The 21319-nt window shown below is 51.1% G+C and overlaps 1 protein-coding gene and 1 long non-coding RNA gene across 3 annotated transcripts in view; one reads left to right on the top strand and one right to left on the bottom strand.

Moving 5' to 3' along the window:
• Window positions 1–268: 268 nt before the first annotated feature.
• LOC122895304 lies at window positions 269–5499 on the top strand. 2 transcript variants are annotated; one of them, XR_006382181.1, is made up of 5 exons: window positions 269–382; window positions 2744–2837; window positions 4444–4612; window positions 4737–4931; window positions 5203–5499. It is a non-coding gene; the product is annotated as an uncharacterized LOC122895304 (long non-coding RNA). The 2 variants fall into 2 exon arrangements; XR_006382182.1 differs by lacking the exon at window positions 269–382 and adding an exon at window positions 2478–2515.
• A 1222-nt stretch (window positions 5500–6721) lies between these two features.
• CCL24 (C-C motif chemokine ligand 24) overlaps window positions 6722–21319 on the bottom strand; it is a 50847-nt gene continuing 36249 nt past the window's right edge. Inside the window, 4 exon segments of the mRNA XM_044234000.1 lie at window positions 6722–7502; window positions 8273–8390; window positions 8829–8975; window positions 8978–9172. Coding sequence (XP_044089935.1) covers window positions 7334–7502; window positions 8273–8390; window positions 8829–8975; window positions 8978–9172 — 629 coding nt within the window. The 3' untranslated portion in view covers window positions 6722–7333.

Here is a 21319-nt window from a genome sequence, read left to right as displayed (position 1 = left end):
CCAGGGCCGCTGACCTTGGGTCCTTGGACCTCCCGTGGAGGACCTCAGGCACATGTGGGTGGAGGATGGGGTGGGGATGGTGGGAACAGAAGGGTGAGGGCCGAGGGGATGCGGGCTGGGCACTGCACGTACCCCCTACGTGAGAACTAATGGGTTGAAACAGAAAATCCCTCCTCTGGGGGCAGAACGCCGCGTTCCGTGTCTGCAAAGACTCCACCCTCCAGGTCTGTGACTCATGTTACCTCTTCCGGGAAGCCTTCCTCCGTCCTTCCTTCGGAGCCGGAGCGGGCGGCTGTCCTCCGGCTCCACATGGTACAGGGTTGAATTGCGGATGGGCCTTCCCACGCACATCAGCTTACCTGGCTGCCTGCCTTCTTGGACGGTGAGTTCTTTCCATTCATTTCTTCACTGAATCATTCATTCAACAGATTTTTTAAAAGATGTTATTTATTTATGAGAGAGAGAGAGAGAGAGTGTGTGTGTGCGTGTGTGTGTGTGTGTGTGTGTGTATGAGAAAGCACACAGCAGGGGAGAGGGGCAAAAGGAGAGGGGCAGAGGGAGAAGGGAGAAGCAGGCTCCCCACTGAGCAGGGAGCCTGAGGCAAGGCTCGATCCCAGGACCCTGGGATCATGACCTGAGCCAAAGGCAGATGCTTAACCGACTGAGCCACCCAGGCGCCCCAACAGATTTTTTTTTTTCGCTCTCCGAGCTGTCCTATTTGCTGAGCTCCAGAGGTAGACGAGACAGATGTGGTCCCTGCTTGTATACGTTCCAGTGGAGGGAAAAGACATCAAGCAGAAAACAATTACCCTATAAATTATGAATTATACCCAGGGCGTGTACTTTGAAGTAGAAGCATAGGGAGCTTTAGAAATGTACATTGAGGGAATCTGAATGAAGCCAAGGGGTCAGAAGAGCCTTCCTTTAAGGAAAGTGACTGTTGCACTTAGCCTCGAAGGACAACGTGCTGGTTATTCTCTGTTTGCCCCTACGACTCATCATCAAGGAGTCAAGAAAGATTCTCATTTGTCTCCACAAGCTTTTGGCACAGAGTCTGGAATCCATTTATGCAACAAATGTTTGCTGGGGCCTCTCCAGGCGTCCAGGCACTGCCCAAGACTCTGCAGATACAGAGTGGACAGACAAGACCAAAGTTGAGTGAAACGGAAATGTGCCCTCTGCCTACGGTCCTGGACATCAGGGAGAGGCCGGAAGGGGACCCAGTGTGGGCGGACGGTTTCCCCAGAGCTGGGCAACTCCCTGCAGGCTGTAGGTACCCTCTTCGTTCGGGTCTGATGGAAGCAGTGTGGAGTCAAGCAAAGAAAAACACGCCTCCTGGAATCGGAGAAGAGAAACCTGTTTTCTGTTCGTGTGTTACCCGTTCGTTACTCCATTTATCGCCAGAGCCGTCCTGCGAGGGAGGTTTTATCAAGCCAACTCTCTCCATCCAAGGGACCCGAGAGTCCAAGAGGAGAGGGGATTTGTTCAAGGTCACACGGCCAGCAGGTGGCAGAGCCAAGTTTCAAAGCCAAGTCTGTCTCATGCCTGTGCCCTCTTCGGCCTCGAGGAGCCTTTTAGGGTTCTGACCCCTGCCCCCCGGCTGCCTCCCTGAGAAAGGGACTCAAGGTTAGCCTGCTCCAGATTCTGTCCTGGAGCCGAAACTACCCTGCCATGAAGGGAGACTATCAAAGCAAAGGACGAACAATGGCTGGGTAGATAAGTTAGGGCATCTGCCAAGGCTGCAAGAGTAGGCACGCTTTCAAAGAACGGGTGTGAAAAGGGAAATGAAAACAGTCTCATGATTCACAATGTCTTAAATATCAAAACAAACCTTGGCTTAGTGGGGGAAGGCAGCTCTTCCTGGTTCGGAGGCCCACGAGAAGTTTCTCCCGGTCCACAGCAGGGGTCTCTGGGTGCTCCCGTGGCCTGGCCATATCTGCAGCGTCTGCCCAAGAAGTCCATATTCCGCAGGGTTTTTGCTGCTCAAAGCCAGGAGAATGATGGGATTTCTAGGGAATGCTAGTTACAGGATGTCTTTTCTTGGATCCAGAAAATGTAGAGGCCAGAAAGGCATGATCGGAGCGTGGCAAAGCATCGGCAGCCGAAGGACAGATGGGTTGGGTGGGAGCAAAGGAGAAAGGGGAGCCGGGGAGTGTAGGGGGGCAGGCTGAGCCTCCAGGGGGTCTTCTCGCTGTCCCGTGTGTGCTGAGCTGGTAAGACCCCCCCCCCCAGTTTCAGGAGGTGAAAATCTTCAAGTCAGAACGAGGGGGTTCCTGGAATCGATGAGACCTATCATTCTTGGAAGTTAGATAACTCTTCACAGAGAGGTTCAACCCAGAGAAACAAAGCCACAGAATTCTGCGGAACAAGTAGCTTTGCAAGATCTAAAAGCGGATTCTGGCAAAACATCTCTCCCTCTGCCAACCAGTCACTCCAGGCAGGTCTGTTTCCAAGAAGGAAGTGGGGATGGGGAAGACCGAGAAGCCGCCTTTCGAGAAGCACCGATCTGCTAGGGGTAGGGACTGCCGTCACCCATGCACTGTCGTCCCAACAGGTGGATGGGGTCTTCCCGAGCCCAGGAGGAAGGCTGGCTGGTTGGGGAGAGAAGAGAAATCAGTGGGGAGGAGAGGAAGGAGCGGTAGGTGGGAAGGGGGTAGAGGGAAGAGCTGAAACTTGGAAAATTCAAAGGCTTTGAACAAATATAAGACATAATGACATCCCCACCTTAATTTTTCCACTGCAGCCAACACCTGAAAGCAGAAGCAACTGAGACCATAGAACTTCATCATAATCTCAGGTGTATATGTCTGTGTATATATTGCGAAATCGTCACTCGAGTAAGTTACCATCCGTCCCCACGCCTAGTTACAATTCTTTCCTTGCACTTTGTTCTCTCTTAGCAACTTTCAAACGGGGACACACAGTTTCATTAACTCCAGCTCCCGTGCTGCACCTGGGATCCCCAGGACTTACTCATCCTATAACGGGAAGTCTGTACCTTTCGACCAGCCACATGCATTTCACGCGCCCACCCCACCCCCCCTGCCTCTGGCAACCACCCATCTGTTCTCGGTCTCTGTGAGTTCTTTGCTTTTTTCCTAAAGATTCCACAGTTGGGCTCTTGTGGACATTGCTGCTGTGAACATTGGGGTGCAGGTGCCCCTTCTTTTCGCTACAGCTGTATCTTTGGGGGTAAATACCCAGTAGTGAAATTGCTGGGTCATAAGGCAGCTTAATTTTCAATGTCTTGAGGAACCTCCATACTGTTTTCCAAAGTGGCTGCACCGGCTTGCCTTCCACCAACAGTGTAGGAGGGTTCCCCTTTTTCCGCATCCTTGCCAACACTTGTCTCCTGTCTTGTTAATTTTATCATTCTGACTGGTGAGAGGTGGTATCTCCCTGTGGTTCTGATTTGTATTTCCCTGATGCCGAGTGATGTTGAACATTTTCTCACACGTCTGTGGGGTGATTGAGCACTGGCTGTCACACACAACTGATGAATCATTGGACACTACATCAAAATCTAATGATGTACGCTGTGTTGGCTGATTGAACATTAAAAAAAAAGATTCCACATATCAAGGAGATCATACAGTATTTGTCTCTTCCTGCCTAATTTATTCCACTTTGCACCGCGCTCTCGAGGTCCATTCGTGCTGGCACAAATGGTAGCATTTTTCATGGCTGAATTAGGTTCCGTTGCATATATAGAATCTCCTTTTCTTCATCCATCCATCCATCCGTGGACTCTCAGGTTGCGTCTGTATCTTGGTCCTTGTGAATTAAGGCTGCAGCGAACGTAGGGACGGGCCTATCTTTTCAAGTTCAGTGTTTGCTGGATCATATGGTAGCTCTGTTTTTATTTTTTTTCCTAAAGATTTTATTTATTTATTTGAGAGGGAGAGAATGAGAGAGAGAGAGAGTGTGTGTGTGTGAGGGGGAGAGGTCAGAGGGAGAAGCAGGCTCCCCGAGGAGCAGGGATCCCGACGCGAGACTTGATACCAGGACTCCAGGATCACCACCGGAGCTGAAGGCAGCCATTCAACCAACTGAGCCACCCAGGTGCCCCTGGTACCTCTATTTTTAATTCTTTGAGGGTCCTCCATACCGTTTCCCACAGTGGGTACATGGATTTGGACAACTTTTTAAAATAGACTGCAGATTTCCCAGTGGCATTCCAGTAAGAGCCTGAGTCACCGTATGTGGGGTGGGGTCCAGGAATCTGGATTTAAAGCTTCCCAGCAGATTCACAGCCCAGCGAGGATGGAGAACGGCTGGTAGGTGTCTCCGTCTCTTTCCCACCCCTTGGCCTCAAGGCCTCAAATGCTCCCTTCCTGTTCTGCTCTTGGGTTACAATAGAACCTTTTGACATACCAGCTGTGAGCTTAGCAAAGAGCTTTTCACTCAATTTTAATGAATCATAACAGGTTTTTCTGGGGGCAGGGTGCTCTCCGAAACACAGGTCAACTTTGCCCTAACCTGGCCACAGATTGAACCCAGCTCCACGGCCAGCTCCTACCACACCCTCCATCTCCGGAATGTCTCCTTCCCAAGAGAGATTGAGAAAGCATGTGGGGGACTTGGTGTCATTGTGCTGGTGGCCTGTCCAGAGGTAGGGCAGGAGGGTATTTTGTCATCACGTAAGACTGGTCATCTGGGGGGTACGACCCATGTGCCTTCCTGAGTCCTCACCATCAACCCATGAGATAAACCCTTCTATTATGCCCATTTTACAGAGGTGCAAAGTGAGGCCAGACTATGCAACTTCCTTGTGGAAATAAACAAAGACCACCCAGATGAAGACAAAGACGTTCTCCATTCAGAGCTCGCTACAGCAAGAGAGGGAGCGACTCTCACTTGTGTTTGGCAGAGACTCCCAGACAGACCAAGGACTGAGGGGAGCCCCAGAGTGGCCAAAAGGGAAGGCTCAGGTATGCTCTCATTGGAGGGGTTGGCATGGAGAGAGAAGCATCTTGGTGTGTTTGATTTGGGAATAGAGTTGGCTCTCTCTGGTTGGTCCTGAGTTGGAAAAGGCAGGGAAAAACCAGGAAGCTGGCCGTCTCCAGCCACGCTGTGCTGTTCTGGGCTCGTGGCTGCCAGGAGCTTGGGTCAGAGTTCTGTTGTCATCTACGGTCTGGTCATTGTGCGTTTGCATCTCGGCCTCTCATCCCTGAAGGCTGCAGCTCTTGTCCATCCCTACAGATACGCTCTTCTCACTGGAGGGGAATCTCGGTCACCGTTCGGAGGGCAGCGCTGTGCTAAGGACTGCTGCACAGCCCCGTCGACCCACACCCGCACGGCCCCTCCTTTGACCTGTTAGCCCTGCTCTTAGTTCTGCTTCGAAGCGAAGTTACAAGAACCTCGAGATCAGCCGCACGCTGAATGTCTCTGGACACGCCTTCTGTGGGCTCTGCAGACCCCGTGTCTGAAGGCTCCTTTGGAGCCGAGGAAGGCTGCTCTGCTCCCCATCCCCCTATAGAACCCGCACGCCCCCTCCCCCCCCCCCCCCCCGCGCCCCGCCGCCAGCAGTGACCAACAGAGCCAGAGCGAGCGGGACTGTGATGCTGAGGAGGTGGGTCTCACACCACTTCCCAGAAACTTCAGCTCAAATTGCTCTCTACCTGGTCATGCTTCCTTACAGGCTCCTTTCCTTTGCCTTGTATCACCGCCCCACCTTCCTGAGGTTACTCCCTGTCCCTCCAGTGCATAATCTTGGCTCTCAAATCTTCTTTTGCAGTCTGCTTCCGGGGAAAACTCCCATGTGAGAACGGCTTATTGTCCCCATTTTACAGATGAGAGAAACTGAGTCTCAGAGAACTTAAGTGACATATGTCAAGGTCGTGTAGCTTAGGAGCTTGGATTGGTACTAAACCCTCACTGCTCTTGATGTGTGTGTGTGTGTGTGTGTGTGTGTGTGTGTGTATGATTTTCTCCCAGTTCTCTGAAGCCATTCATTTCATAGCCTTGTGCAATAATGTGCTTGTTTGAAAAGTTTCTAAAAATTTAATTGAACCCAGCTGTGCATGAATGGTTTACAAAGTTCACATCAGTACTTCCAAGGGCAGGCCAAGATCACTGCCAGCATGTCCTGGGCTCGGGCTGCCTTTATCCCCTCTGACAGGCAACTCAGGATGCTCTCTGGGACACCCACTCCATTGTTCATACCCCAACCCTGTCCCTCCAGGACGAGACCATTCAAGACACAATCCCCTTTTTACTTGGATATCACATTTTACTTGGATCGTTACTTGAGAGGAGCAAGTGTTTCCATGCCCTTGACCTCTACATCACATGCTATCTCATATACAGGGAAACAAAATTTCTTTAAAGCCCTGGATCTTCCCCCTCTACAGCGCCCACTCCACCTTCCCATCCCCCAAATGTAGGGAAAGACCACCTTTAAAGGCACACCGGGTCTTTGTCCCCAAAGGAGCACGGAACAGGTCATGCCACAAAGTGGACCACCTCTTCCAAACCCTACCTTCCCCAAGGATTTCAACTACCCAGGCCAGCCCTCAGCTTGGTCCTCCAGGCCTGCTTTATTTTTAAAGATTTTATTTATTTATTTGACAGAGCGAGATCACAAGTAGGCAGAGAGGCAGGCAGAGAGGCAGGCAGAGAGAGGAGGAAGCAGGCTCCCCGCTGAGCAGAGAGCCCGATGCGGGCCTCGATCCCAGGACCCTGAGATCATGACCTGAGCCGAAGGCAGCGGCTTAACCCACTGAGCCACCCAGGCGCCCCCAGGCCTGCTTTATTACCAAAAAACCATGAGTCCCTAAAAACGTCATTCCGTTTAGCCCACGAGACGTGTACAAGGAAGGCTGGGGTCTGGCAGTTCCTGCGGCAAAGGAGCCGCGTTTCTCTCAGATTTTTATTCTTCCAGGATTCTGGAAGTGGGACATTGGCAATGCCACGAGCTTCAGCTGTCGACAGGTCCCCTGTACCCAGACAGACAGATGGTCAGCTCACAGGGTCCCACGGCAGGCCCCGAGGACCCACAGAAGCCAACTACAGGTTAAGTTTTTAGGTGCCCAGTCGAGTGTGTCTGCAGGTCAGGCCTTAGGCCCCTGGGTTCAGATGGAACCTGGAGGGAAGGGCTGGCCCCAGCCCAGGAGAAGGGCAATTGGCCACCACCCCCTTCCTTCCAGAATCTTCTCCTGCAGCTCGGGGAAGGCAAGGGGCCCAGGACCCTTGGAGCGTTTACTCAGCACCCTCGGGGCAGGCCTCCCCAGCCTTGGGTTCTGTCTTATAGGCTGATGTTAGGAAACAGGAACATTCGCTCCCCGCCTCTCATCGTTGGCTCATGGACCCCAGGCGGAGGGGCCAGGCAGCGCTAGATGGCAGTGGTGTCGGCTGGCTTCCCCCGCACTGGGGCTTTGGCGGTCATTGCCCGGACCCCACGGGATGCCTTCTTCTGCCTGGCGTCCAGCTTCGTCATGTACGTCTGGACCCAGTGCTCCTTGGGGTCCCCGCAGAACTTCTGGCCCTTCCTGGTGGTGAAGCTGTGGGAAGGGCGACAAGGGCACACGTGAGAGCCGACAGGGACCTCGAACCACTTCCCCAGATGAGGAGGTGGGCGTGGAGGCCCGCATAGGGGCAAGGGGTGGGGGTGGGGTGGGCGGAGGGGGTCCTCCTAGCCAGGTCCCAGAAACACGGCCCTCTCCCTGGGTGTCTGCATCTCTGCACATGCTCAGCAACCTCCCTGTCTGACGGGGGAGGCCCTGCCCTGCCTTCAGAGAATGCTTGGATTTGAAGAGGGAGACACAATCTCTACCCACAGGGAGGACAGGAGAAACTGCATTGGAATCCCCCAGGAAAAAAGGCAGATGCCTCCAGTCCACAAGCCTTTTTGGGAGAAAGGCAACTCATAAAGATGCCAGAGCAGGGAGGGGGCGGTCGGATGCCCTCTGACCAGCCAGCTCTGAGCTAGCGCGTGTCAGGCTAGAGCTGGCCCTGGTGCCGGGCGCAAAACTACTCGTAATACCAAGGTCACGTTTCTACAGCAGGCCGCCGTTACACAGTGAGCTCACACTTGCTGCCTGGTGTGAGAGGCAGCTGTGAAGTTATCCGGAGTCCCGGTGACCTTGAGCAGGTCACCTTTCTGGGCCTCAGTTCTCTGTAAAAAGGGGAATAATCCCATCTAGCTCATAGAACGGTCCAGAGGTCAAGTTCTACGTGCCCAAAGCAGGGTCTAGTGTAGACGGTGACCCTAGAGGTTCGTGTCCCCCTGTCCCTCTCCTGCCGGGCGCTCAGGGAGAGGGGGGATACTCACATCACTCCTGCCATCGGGCAGACGCTCGCACTGGACAGCTGGTAGCTCCGCACTCGGTTCTCAGGAACTTTCTTGGAAATGAAGGACATGCAGCAGGAAGGAGGGATGGGTGCAGAGCCTAAAAGATGGGAGGGAGGAGAAACTGTGTTCCTCCCCAGCCTGCCTGAGACCCTGGGCTTCAGGGCTGGAGTACATCCCCTATCCTAATGCCTCCAGCCCAGTCCTGGAGCAGCTGTTCCTCGACATTCCCCTTCCAAACCCAGCCCGCTTTGTCCTAGTCCAAGTGCATCCCCCACTTTCTCAGCTACGCTCTCGGCAGACCCGCCGGACTGCGCCAGGCTGAGCTTGGAGGCTTTTTGTTTTGTTTTGTTGACAGAGAAACACTGCAAGAGAGGGAACACAAGCAGGGGGAGTGGGAGAGGGAGAAGCCGGCTTCCCACGGAGCAAGGAGCCCAATACGGGGCTTGATTCCAGGACCCTGGGACCATGACCCGAGCCGAAGACAGACACTTAAAGACTGAGTCACCCCAGGTGCCCCTAAGCTTGGAGGTCTTACCTGCAGGGGCAATGCAGTGGGCACACAGGGTCAGGAGCAGGAGGCCAGCCCCCAGGGTCGCAAGGCCTGCCATGAGCCGGGGACGGAGCTCAGGACCTAGAGCTGGGGTGCAGGAGGAGAGAACCAGGTGCTTTTCAGACCACCCAACCTCCCTCTGCCTTTTATAAGGGCCGATGGGAGGAACTGTGCACTCATAGAACCTCCCCCCCACCCCTCCCCCTCCAGGCTGCCTTGAATGCCCTCAAGGCCCTTGAATTTGGCCAAGGGGAAGTTATTGCCTCGCTGAGTCAGGGGTTCCGTGGTGTCTTCTAACAAAGGCTGAGGGAGGAGAGTTTTGCCCCGCCCTAGTGAAGGGTGGAAGCTTTGGACACACAGTCAGGAGGCTGACAAGGATCCCTGGAGTGCCGTTCACGTCCTCTGGGATCCTGGATAAGTCCCTCACCTATCTGAACTTCAGTTTCTTTCGCTGAAAGTGGGTGAAGTCACCCTATCTCCTTCCATTCATTCATGCGCGGACCCGTCCATCCATCCAACCATCCATCCATCCATCCATTCGTTCATTCACCAAGTCTCTTGCCAGGGGCGGGGCAGGGGGAGAGGGAGAGACTCTCAAGCAGACTCCCCTCGGAGCATGAAGCCTGATGGGGGCTCGAACTCACGACCCTGAGATCATGACCTGAGCCGAAACCAAGAGCCGGATGCTTAACTGATGGAGCCACCCAGGCGCGTTCAACAAGTTGACGTTCTCCAACTCTTACTAGGCTATGGGCGACGTGCTGGGCTTCTAGTGGGGAGGCAGAAACACGAGCCCATGTGTGTAATGAACCAACACAGGTGCTGACCGAGCGGGCCTGGAGCAGAACAGATGCTCTTGTCGTCCATACGCCCTCGGACCCCTTCACCTTGTTCCTGCACACACACTGGCTTTTGGTGACCTTGCATTTCTAGTGCCCAAGCTGCTGAAGCTGCCTGGCCGGTAGGCTTTGAGAAAATGGGAAGGACCTAGAAACCCACATCCTCAGGGCAGACCTTGACATAGGTCGGCTGGAGGGACACAGACATGCCCTATGCTGCTTCCTGAGATCCCAACTGGGTCAAGCCAGTTTCCCTCTGTGTGACTGGACTCTGCTGGCCTTCTCCCCTTCTGCATCTGTTTCCCCTCTGCCCTGCTGGTTTCCCCTGGAAGCATTATCTAATGAATCATTTGCCATGAATCCTCCTTTCAGGGTCAGCTCTGAGGACCCAACCTGAGACAAGGGGTGTAAGTGGAAGGGGGGGCAGCTCTGCTGACCAGCTCTGCTGGAAGGGAAGTGGGGGATGCACTTGGAGCTGTTGACCGTGCTGAGGTTTGGACAGTCAAGAAACTGGTAGCCATAGGAGGGCTTTGTAGGTCATAAGGAGCAGTGCTGTTCTTAGAGACAGAGGTGACCTTGGCAGACAGAGTGGGAGATGGCACCCGCTTCACTCTGGCTTCACTCAGGCTGGGACCCCATATTTGGACTTTTGTCACTGCTGCTTCCATTTCCAGCCCCTCTCTCCAATGTTCTCCATTCCACTTCTCATGGAAATAAATCTTTGGCTTTCTCTGGCCTCCCTGCTCTGGGCATCCGGGGCATGTGGCAATACTGGTCACCCGGATGATAGCCAGTTGTGTGTCTGTGTCTCCCATGGGACCGTGAACACCAAGATCAATGTCCCCTTTCCCTGTCCTCCCAACTCCATGCAGATCACCTACAGCAGGGCCAGTGTTTGTTGAATGGATGTATGATGGACCCACTCGGAGTCACTCTCTTCTCGACCAAGGACTCCCATGTGGTCTCTGCCCAGCATGGCTGGGATCGGCATGGACACGGAGGAGTCCGGAGGCAGGTCCCCTGATGGGGGCCGGTCCAGCAACACCTGATCTCTTCACTGCCCATCTTTAGGGAGTGGAAAATACAGAGTGCCCCACTCAACTCCTTCTCAAGCTTTGTGCCCTCAGCTTCTGGCAGGGACGGCCCTCACCTGGCAGGGTATGGAGGAACTTAAATGAGATGCCCTTTATACATGCAGGGGCTCGCCATGGTTCCATCTTAGGACATCTGTTCAAAGATTTGCTTCTTAACAGTCCAGAGGTCAGAGAGTGCTGGAGAACAGGTCTCCAGAGTGTGGAGAGGAGCAAGACATCAGGCAGAAGCAGCATGAGGACAGCAGAATGAGGACAGGGCTGAACAGGGCAGGAAGCCCGTGCTGGCCTCGTGTTGCAACCAGAGTGGGTGGTACGGCAGAAGGTCATTGGGTGAGATGGTGCGGGGTGGGGTGCTTTGCCCCGATTAGGAACATTCTTTAGAGACAAAGCCTTCTCTTTCTCTCTTTCTTTCTTTGAGAGAGAGAGAGAAAGAAAGAGAGAGAGAGAGAACCAATGTGCTGGGTTGGGGAGGCGCAGAGGGAGAGGGTAAGAATCTCAAGCAGAGTCTGTGCTGAGCGCAAAGCTCCACTCTGGGGCTCTATCCCATGACTCTGAGAGCATGATCTCAGCTGAAATCAAGAGTTGGACCCTTAACTGACTGAGCTACCCAGACGCCCCATTTTTTTTTCCTCAAGGCCCTTAAAAGAAAAGAAAAGAAAAGAAAAGCCCAGTCTTGGGTGAAAGCAGAAAGAGAAGGAGATTCCAGGAAAGCAGAATAGAAAATAGAAAGAAGGAGGAGGAGGAGGGGGAGGGGGGAAGGGAGGGGAAGTTGGGGGCAGAGAAGAGCCAGACAGCAGCAGGTACAGACAGAGCAGACTTGGGGAAAGGCGGTGAAGAGGAAAGAGGAAAAAGAAGAGGGGCCCTGGGTTTCTGAAGCCCCTTCCTCCAGCTCAGACTCTGCCCCTCTCCCGCCGCGGTTTCTCCATCTGAGCAGGGAGACGTGGCCCAATCTGCCTCTCCCCAAGTGTGGCGGTCACATGACCACGTGATCCCAAGACAGGCATATGTCACTTTCATTTAAGTATGTCTTATCAAGGTGACCCTCTATGATAAGGGGTGTCATATATTTATGGTAGCGATATAAGATTTTCGCCAAGTGAAAAACACAAATCGACAAAATACATTACAGTAGGTCACGGGACCAATAGTGTGAATGAACATAGGACCAAAAAACGGTGACCATGACCCAGGAATAGCTGAAACCTGGGAACCCTGGCCAAGGTGCCCTCTGAGGGCCCTCCCCTCAAATGTGCACCCAGGCAGCAGGGGAGGGAGGAGGAGGTTGGAGACTAAGCTGGCGGCCGGGAGGAGAGGGACAGGTGAGGAACGCAGAGCTGTGCCTGGCAGTGAGCAGGGAGCAGGGGTCCTGCCCTTGCGGCACGGCAGCAAGGGCGGCTGTCCCGTTTGCCTTTCCGGGGTGAGTTACCCCAAGAACAATGATGTAGCATCAAACCCAAAGCTGTGTGATACAGGCCAGTGGACGGTAGCCTAGGGGGTCGGGCTGTGAGCTTGGTAAGAAATGACTCCAGATACTGGAAGACCATGTCCCAGGAAGGGAGAGGGGGCCCCGATGGCCCTGAATAGTGCAAAAGTAGACAGTTGTGAGAACAGGATGGGGAGGTTCGGGCAGCGGAGAGCAGAGCTCAGCTCGCCTCTGACATTGCTAAGTGCTTTGGATCTCACTTGCCAAGAACACACACTTCATCCCCAAGGCAACTGGGCTTTAGAGGTCAGGCAAGGGCAGAGCGGGCATTTTGAACTATGGTCTGTCTGAACCCAAGGTTCATGCAGTGCCTCTCACCCGGGAGCTCAGCCTGGATCGTGGGGGCAGCAGGGCCTCCCATGCTTTCGACGTGCAGAGTTTAAAAGAGGTCAGATCTGTGGTCTAGTGACAGGACTGGATCCACCAGTGGGTGTGGCAGGAAGGCACCAGGGAAGGGTGGGGGGTGGCAGGGAGGCTGGCTGGAGGTTATCGAAGCTGCCCGGGGGAGGGATGATGAAGGACTGAGACAGGGGCCACCAGAGGTTAGTTTGGCTCCATTTTACCTGTTAGATCTGCCTGAAGTTCCTGGAGGAGAGGGAGATGCAGAATTGGGGGGGGTGACACCTGGGGCATCCCACGGTGGGGGTGACAAGCAGCTGCACGTTTCCTAAGACCCACTTCTTGGAAGTCAGCCCAGAACCCACCTTTTTCAGCCTCTCCCTATACCCAGTAGCATGGCGCCGTCAAGGGCTACCCTCTGGATCTGAATGTCACCTGCCAGGAGGGTCACCTGCCTTACCAACGTCACTTGATTCCTCTGTGACTTACCTTTCGTGTCCTCATCTATAAAAGGGGAAATGACGACATTCACTTCATGGGTTATTATGAGGCTCGAACATGATAATTCAGGTCAGGTGCTTAGCTCCCTGTCTGGCATTGATCAAGGGCCCCCCAGAAAGGCGGCCATTCTTATTTTTATGACAACAACTTGTTTACAAGACAATGAGATGACTATGCAATCCACAGGCTCTTCTGTGAGTTTTATTATATTATGGCATTTAATCTAATCTTTACACTATTGACCCTGGACAGTAGATATTATAATATGATGGTACAGATGGGTGAAGCAACTTGCTCTTGGTCATACAGCCATTGACCCCACGTCTGGTTTGCAGTTGAAACCTGAGCTACCATACAGGGTGTTGAAAATATGGGAGCAGTGAGGGAGTGGAAGGCTAAGAAAGAAAATGGGCAAGCTGATCCTAAAATTCATATGGAAATTTGAGGAACCCAGAATGGTCAGAATGATTTTTTTTTTAAGTTTATTTGAAAGAGATAGAAAGCACACAAGCAGGAGGAGTGGCAGGCAGAGAGAGGGAGAAGGAGAAGCAGACTTCCCAGTGAGTAGGGAGTCTGATGTGGGGCTCGATCCCAGGACCCTGGGACTGTGACCCGAGCCGAGGGCGATGCTTAACGACTGAGCCACCAAGGCGCCCCGGTCAGAATGATTTTGAAAAAGAAGAATAAAGTTACAGAGCTGCCACTTCCCACTTTCACTTTCCCACTAATTCCTACAGACTAAAGTAATCAAGATGGTTTGGGTATGGGCATAAGGATAGACAGACAGATCAATGGAGTTTAGAGTCCAGACAAACCCTCACACTTATAGTCAATTGATTTTTTTTTTAATATTTTATTTACTTATTTGACACAGAGAGAGAGCGAGCACAAGAAGAGGGAGTGCCAGGCAGAGGAAGTAGGCTCCCCGGTTAAACAGGGAGCCTGATGTGGAACTTGATCCCAGGACTCTAGGATCATAACCTGAGAAGAAGGCAGACACTTAACCCACGGAGCCGCCCGTGGTACCCTAAGTCAGTTGATTTTTGATAAGGATGCCAGAGCCATTCGGTGGGAAAGGATAGACTTTTCAACAAATGTTGCTGGGACAACTGGATATCCACATGCAAAAGAATGAAGTTGGATTCCCTCCCTCACACCGTATATGAAAATTAACTCAACATAAATGTAAGAGTTATAACTACAGAACTTTTAGAAGGAAACATAGGTATTAATCTTCATGACCTTGGATAAGGTAACAGTTTCTTTTTATATGATACCCAAAACACAAGCAAACACACACACACAAATTAAAATTTTACTAAAATTAAAAATTTACTAAAATTTAATTACTAAAATTAAAAACATTGTGGGGGCACCTGGGTGGCTCAGTTGTTAAGTGTCTGCCTTTGCCTCAGGTCACGATCTTGGGGTCCTGGGGATCGAGTCCTGCATCAGGCTCTCTGCTCAGCAGGAAGCCTGCTTCTGCCTCTACCATGCCCTCTGCTTGTATTCCCTCTCTCGCTGTCTCTCTCCCGTCAGAAAAACATACACACACACACACACACACACACACCAAAAAAACAAAAACCAAAAAAACCACTGTGAATTGGGGTGCCTGGGTGGCTCAGTTGGTGAAGCGTCTACCTTTAGCTCCGCTCATGATTCAGGGGCCTGGGATCCAGCCCCACATTGGCTTACATGGGGAGGGGGTCCCTGCTCAGTGGGGGCCCTGCTTCTCCAGCTCCCACTGCCCTCCCCTTACTTGTGTTCTTTCTCACTCTCATTTTCTCTCTCTCTCAAATAAAAAACAAACAAACAAAAATAAAAAAAAACTTTGTGACTCAAAGGATACTATCAAGAAGGGAAAAATTCAACTCACATAGTGAGAGAAAATATTTGGAAGTCATCTGCTCATTCCAGTATCCAGCTAGATTCTTCAGAAAAATTCTTAGAACTCCACTTATGGAAAAACAATTCAATTTTAAAATAAGTAAAGCATTTGACTAGGTATTTCTCCAAAGAAAATATACGGATGACCAATAAGTACATGAAACAATAACTCAACGTCATTGATCATTAGGGAAATTCAAATCAAACCGCAATGAAATAGTACTTCACACAGATGGCTATGGAAAAAAAAAAAAAAAGCAAAATAAATGTTGGAGAAATAGGAACTCTCATACATTGTTCCTGGGAATGGAAGATTGTGTAACCACTGTGGAAAAGTTTGACAGTTCCTCAAAAAGTCAAACATAGTATTACAATATGATGCAACAGTTCAACTCCAAAGTATATAGTCTAGAGAACTCGAAACCTGTTCCTGCCAAAACTTGCCAGTGAATGTGATTTGCGGTAGTCAAAAGATGTTAAGTTTAATGGTCATCAGAAGATGTACGTATAATCACAAATGGCATAACTACTGTGGAATTCTCTTAGTTATAAAAAAGGAATGAAGCATACAGATACATTCTTTGTAAATGATAGAAGTCAGACCCAAAAGGTCATCATACAGTGTAGGATTCCATTTGCAAGAAATGTTTAGAGTGGGGAAATCCATAGAGATGTAAAGTAGATTTGTGGGTATTGGGTGGGGGGGGCTGGGAGGAAGAGGTAGTTGAGAGCTATGAAATTCTTTTTTGGGGTGATAGAAATGTTCTAGAATTAGGGGCACCTGGGTGGCTCAGTGGGTTAAGCCTCTGCCTTCGGCTCGGGTCATGATCTCAGGGTCCTCGGATTGAGCCCTGCAGCGGGCTCTGGATTCGGCGGGGAGCCTCAACCTCAACCCCCACCACCTGCCTCTCTGCCTACTTGTGATCTCTGTCAAACAAATAAAATCTTAAAAAAAAAAAAAAGAAATGTTCTAGAATTAAATAGTGGTAAGGGTTGTACCAAGTGTGCCATTTAACTGTATGCTTTAAAGGCATCGGGACACCTGGGTGGCTCAGTCAGTTAAGTGCTCAACTCTTGGTCTCAGCTCAGGTCATGATCTCGGGGTTGTGAGATCAAGCCCCACATAGGGCTCCACACTCTGCTCGGAATCTGAGAGTCTCTCAATCCTTTTCCCTCTCCCTCCCCTTCTTCTTCTCATCCTACTTGAGGGCTCTCTCAATAAATAAATAAGTAAATAAACAAACTAATTAATTAAATCTTTAAGGCCACTAAAACAATTAATTTTATGTTATGTAGATTTTATCTCAATTAAGAACTAAAGAAAAAAAGTAGAGAGCAGAACCTGAGGAGACTTCCAAAATATTTGCTCAAATCGTGAGGACTTCAAGGCTTTATGGAGGCCACACCCATTCTCAAAGACCTCACCTGCCTCCCTCCCATGGCCTGACTTTGATCCAACAATCTGACTTATCAAATTGAACCCGTGAGGGCAGAGACAAGTGGAGACAGTGGGTTTTCCCCCGGTCCTTCCCCTACTCTGCACACACTTCCTGGCAAGCAGGCAGGAAAGGAGTCTTCCTTCAGTGGGTTCCATGTCTGTCTTCATAGAATGGAGGAGGCTTCAGGTCCCCCTCACTCTCTCTTTTTTTCTCCCCTGATGACCCTCCTCAGTCCCCAACATCTCCTCACTCCCTCTGTCCCTTGTTATGTGAACCTACTATTTTATAGAAAGGCAATAAAAAAAACATTCACTCCACAGATAAATGATGACAAGTTTAACAAGAAGGGGCTTCTTGTATGCTAGGTCTCTGCAAATAAGGACAATGGAAGCTATGTTTTTCCCTGCTGGGGAAGGGCATTGAAAAGATGGAGGCGGGGAGGGAGAGAATGACGCCAAGGATGCTGCAATGGAAGCAGAGGTATCAGTGATTGTACGTTTGCAATCATTTAGAAACACTGACATACCAGGAGCAATGAGCAGACCTAGCAAAAACATTCCTTCTTGGAAAAGCAGCTGATTATGGTCCTATGGGAGAGAAAATAGAGCCTAGAACATCTTTGGGGGCCAGAAGGTAGCAAAGTGCTCAAAGAATCATGGAGGGAAGTTAAAAGGATGTAGGAGGCAGCTTGCAAGGGTTCACACTGGCCAAATCTGGAATAATTTGGCCAGTAATAGTGATAATGATGGATTGAATAAAATAAGAATCCATAAGTAAATGTTCTGAGTTGAATTGTGACCCCCACCCTGCCCTACCTCCCACCAAAAAGAATGCATATGGGCGTCCTAACCATGTTCTAGAATGTGATCTTATCTGGAGACAGGGTCTTTGTAGATACCAAGTTAAAATGGGGTCAGTAGGGTGGGCCGGAATCCACAATGACAGGTATCCCAATAGATGGGGGAAATGTGGACTTAGCCACTGACACGCACAGAGGGAAGATTTTGTGAAGACCCACAGAGAGAAGGTGGCCATGGACAAGCCAAAGAGAGAGGCCCAGAGCAGAGCCTTCCCTTGCAGGCCTGAGGAAGAACGATGCCTTGACCTTGACCTTCTAGCCTCCAGACTGTGAGACAGTACATTCCTTTTGTTTAAGCCCTGGGTGGTGCTACTTCCCTAGAACAACCCTAGCAGATCAACAGAGGGGAAGCTCCATATGCAGTAGGATTGCCACCTAATAAACAGACAAAAAATGGTAGAACTAGAAAACCTTCCAAGGACGCTAAAGCTCGAAGGTGAAAGTGTGATGGGAAATGGGGTATTTCTGTTGCCTCAATGTGTCTCCCCACAAACTCCAGCGAATTATGAACAGAAAATCAGCAACTCGATAGTGAAGAAAACTAGAGGACATGAAAACAAAACAAAACAAAACCCTCATGTGAGTTTCCTAATAAGGTTCAAAACTGGATCGAGGGTCCTGGAACAGCGATGGTATGTTGGAATGTTCTAGTCCCAGACCTGCCCCTAACCAGCTGCTGAACTTGAGTAAATCAGTCACTTCTCCCAAGCCTGGATTTCCTCATCTCTGAAATGTGCTGGAGTGGGGTGTAGACTCATGGGGTCATGGGAAGCCAGAGAAATTGTGGACGTGAGAGCTTTCAGTAAACTTCAAAGCATGGTGCAAATTCGAGTCTTCACCATCCAGTGGGAATCAGATAAGACAGAGGAATTAAGCTCACTTCAGGCATCAGACAGCAGAGGAGAATATATGGGGTCAGCGGGGGCCTTTCTGGGCCCCTAAAATTGGATTCTCAAGGCAATCTGGCTCTGCTGGCTCTTGAACAGACTTCAGTAAAGAAGGAAAATGACTTGGAATATATATCCAGCAATACTGGGGTTGCCTTTTTCTTGAGATCTTGGTCTGGGTGACAGATGTTTCAGGATTTTTCTAAAAAAGATTTTATTTATATATTCAACAGAGAAAGAGAGATCACAAGTAGGCAGAGAGTCAGGCAGAGGGGGAAGGGAAAGCAGGTTCCCCGCTGAGCAGAGAGCCCGATGTGGGGCTCAATCCCAGAACCTTGAGATCATGACCTGAGCCGAAAGCAGAGGCTTAACCACTGAGCCACCTAGGCACCCTGGTTTTTCGTTTGTTTGTTTGTTTTTAGATTTTATTTAGTTATTTGTTTCAGAGAGCAAGAGAAAGTGGCAGAGGGAGGAGTAGAGCAGGAGAAACAGAGGAGGAGGGAGAGAGACAGATGGACTGTGCTGAACACGGAGCCTGATGCGGGGCTCGATCTCACAACCCTGAGATCAGGACCTGAGCTGAAATCAAGGGTCAGAAGCTTAACTGACTGAGCCACCCAGCTGCCCCTCAGGATGGGTTTTAAGGGGTTGAAAAAATTTCTCCTTCCTCACCCTGCTAGTCTGATAATAGATCATGGACAATTATCTTCTAAATAATGGCCCCTTTGTTGAAAGGCAAATGTATTTCTTGGCAGGGATAAGGAATCCCTCACATAGACCTTCTAATAAAACTTAATCAAACCAGCCATCCAACCATCCACACACTCATTGGTTGCTGCTGTATGCCAAGTGCCTTGCTCACCCGGAGCACACGAAGGGAATTATAGGTAGGCGCTGTCCTGGAGGTATTCACCCTGGGCCATGAGAGACAAAGGCAATTATGGCATAGATGGTAGATACCCACAGTGAGGAGGTACACCTGGCCGTATTCGACAGCAGAAGAACGTTCTAGAAGAGGTGCCTCCTGAACTGATTAAAGCTGATTGAGGTGGGAAGGCCTAGGAGGGTAGCAGTGGAAACCTGGTAGAGAGGGGTGTTCCAGACCCTGGAAGTCACAGGTACAAGGTCAAAGAGGAGAGGTGACTTGGTCAAGTCTGGAGTTTCGCAGAAATCACTCTGGCCACAGGCAGCCCGTGTAGGGAGAATGTTGTGAAGGCTATGGGAGGAATGCAGGGGGGAAAGGGGAGCCAATGGGGCTGGGAGGGAGGGGATGGTATTGAGAACTACTCAGAAAGTGGATTCGAGAAGATTTGGTGCCTTGGTGGTTGAGGAAGGAGAAGGAGGTGGTGAGGATACTACTCGGGTTCAAACTTGGGTGCATGATGGGGATGGGGTCATTTGAGGAGGAGTAGAATCCACCAGGGAAAGCAGGTCAAGGTGAAAGCTCCTTGGGGCTGTGGGGTCCAGAGTCCCTGGGGTTCTAGGGGCACATTTGAGGATGCAGCAGGCCCAGAGGGATCGCACAGGTCAGATGCCCCCACCCAGCCCAAGCACCAGGCATGGACAGTGTAGCTCCATGAAAATGGCACAGCCCTAGAGACTGAGTTCCCGAGTTTGTTTCCTGCTCCTACTTGCTTTCCCGGTGGCCCCAGGCAAGGTGTCGAACTTCTCGGAAGCACAGCCCATTTGCTATAAAATGGGGATGTGAAAGCCCATCTCCCAGGATGGTGGCGGGAAGGGGGCAGTCCTTGAGCCTCAACAAGGGGCTCTATCCCAGGCCTGCCTTCTGGAGACAAGCTGCCACCACACCAGACCTAAATCCCTTCAGTTCTTTCCTTAAAGACCCACTTGGCTCCTTTGAATCCTCACTTGACCCTCTTTGGGTCCCCATTTCATGGGGAAGAAACTGAGCCTCAGAGAGGCTGCCTGGCTTACTCAAGACCCCAAAGCCATAATGAAGCAGGGCTGGTCCTATGTCTTCCTAGTAAAGAACCTGTACCTCGGCCATGGCACCAGGTGGGCCCGGGGTGCTGTGTGGTGCTGTTTCCAGCAGGCAAATTCTCTTTTCTAAGTAGCTCTCCAGTGCATCCCTTCCTGCCAACCCTCCCTGCCACCCCATTTACTCCTTCCTGGATTCCTGTCCCAACCTCCTAACCAAAGGTGGCTGAAGATGGACAGAGGGTCTGGGGTTTGAAGCAGTGGAAATGACAGGAGGGCAGATGAGCACAGGGGTGGAGAGCACAGGGGATTCAGGAAGGCAGGCTCGGGTTATCTATCGCTGCTTCCTGTGGTCCCTTCCCCCCCTCACCATCAAACACACACACAGTTGCAGAGGACTGGGAACAGGGGATGGTCCTAGGAGCCACTGACCTAGAGATGACAAAGTGACAGCCTCACCACCCTGTGCAGGAGTGTTTTCCCTCATTTATCAGATCTGGAGTGGCAAGGGGAGTGGGAGGAGCGGAGGGGCCTCCTGGGCCAAAGAAGGGAGCCTGTACATCTTACCTTTGATAGTCTTAGAAATTCGGGAGCCCAAGGTTCACAAGGGCTTTTGAGAAGTTGGCTTCATGGCAATAGGCAGACTTCGACAGGTGCACACGCAGGAGGTGGGGGGCCGTCCCTACCAGGGAAGCACAGAGAGTCCATTGCCAGGATGGACTTCTCCCCTGCACACCCTAAACCTGGTCTTGGAAGGGGTGTGACCCTGAGGAGGGCAGGGGAGGATGGGTGGAAGCTATTAAGCAACTTGCCCTTTGGTCTCCTCATGGCAGGGCTTGAAAGAGCTCAGTTTAGCAGGAACAGTAGGGGAAAAACAGCAGCTGGACCCAAGGTCACCGTTAACCAGCTGGCCTCGTCTGCGTGGTAAACCAAAAGAGCTGTAGACGAGAGGAGCCTCAAGGGTCCCCTTGTATGCCTCAGTGTCATTGCTGCCTTCTAGACTTTGGAGATTCAAGGCAAAGAGAATCAGAATTAAGAGGCAGAACTCAAGGGGGAAGACATCAGATGGGCAAAGCAATCCAGAAACAGATCTGATCACCTTGGATGATAGTGAGACTCCCAGCAAGGGGGGCATGCAAATACCTCTTGTCAGAGTTCTGGGTAGGAAATTCAAGCTTCCTATAAAGAAGTCCCACCCAGCTCTGGG

This window comes from Neovison vison, chromosome 14, assembly GCF_020171115.1.
Source record: "Neovison vison isolate M4711 chromosome 14, ASM_NN_V1, whole genome shotgun sequence".
In the NCBI taxonomy this organism is placed as follows: Eukaryota; Metazoa; Chordata; class Mammalia; order Carnivora; family Mustelidae; genus Neogale; species Neogale vison.
Note: the sequence above shows the minus strand (reverse complement) of the source record. Positions and strands in the feature narration are given on the sequence as shown.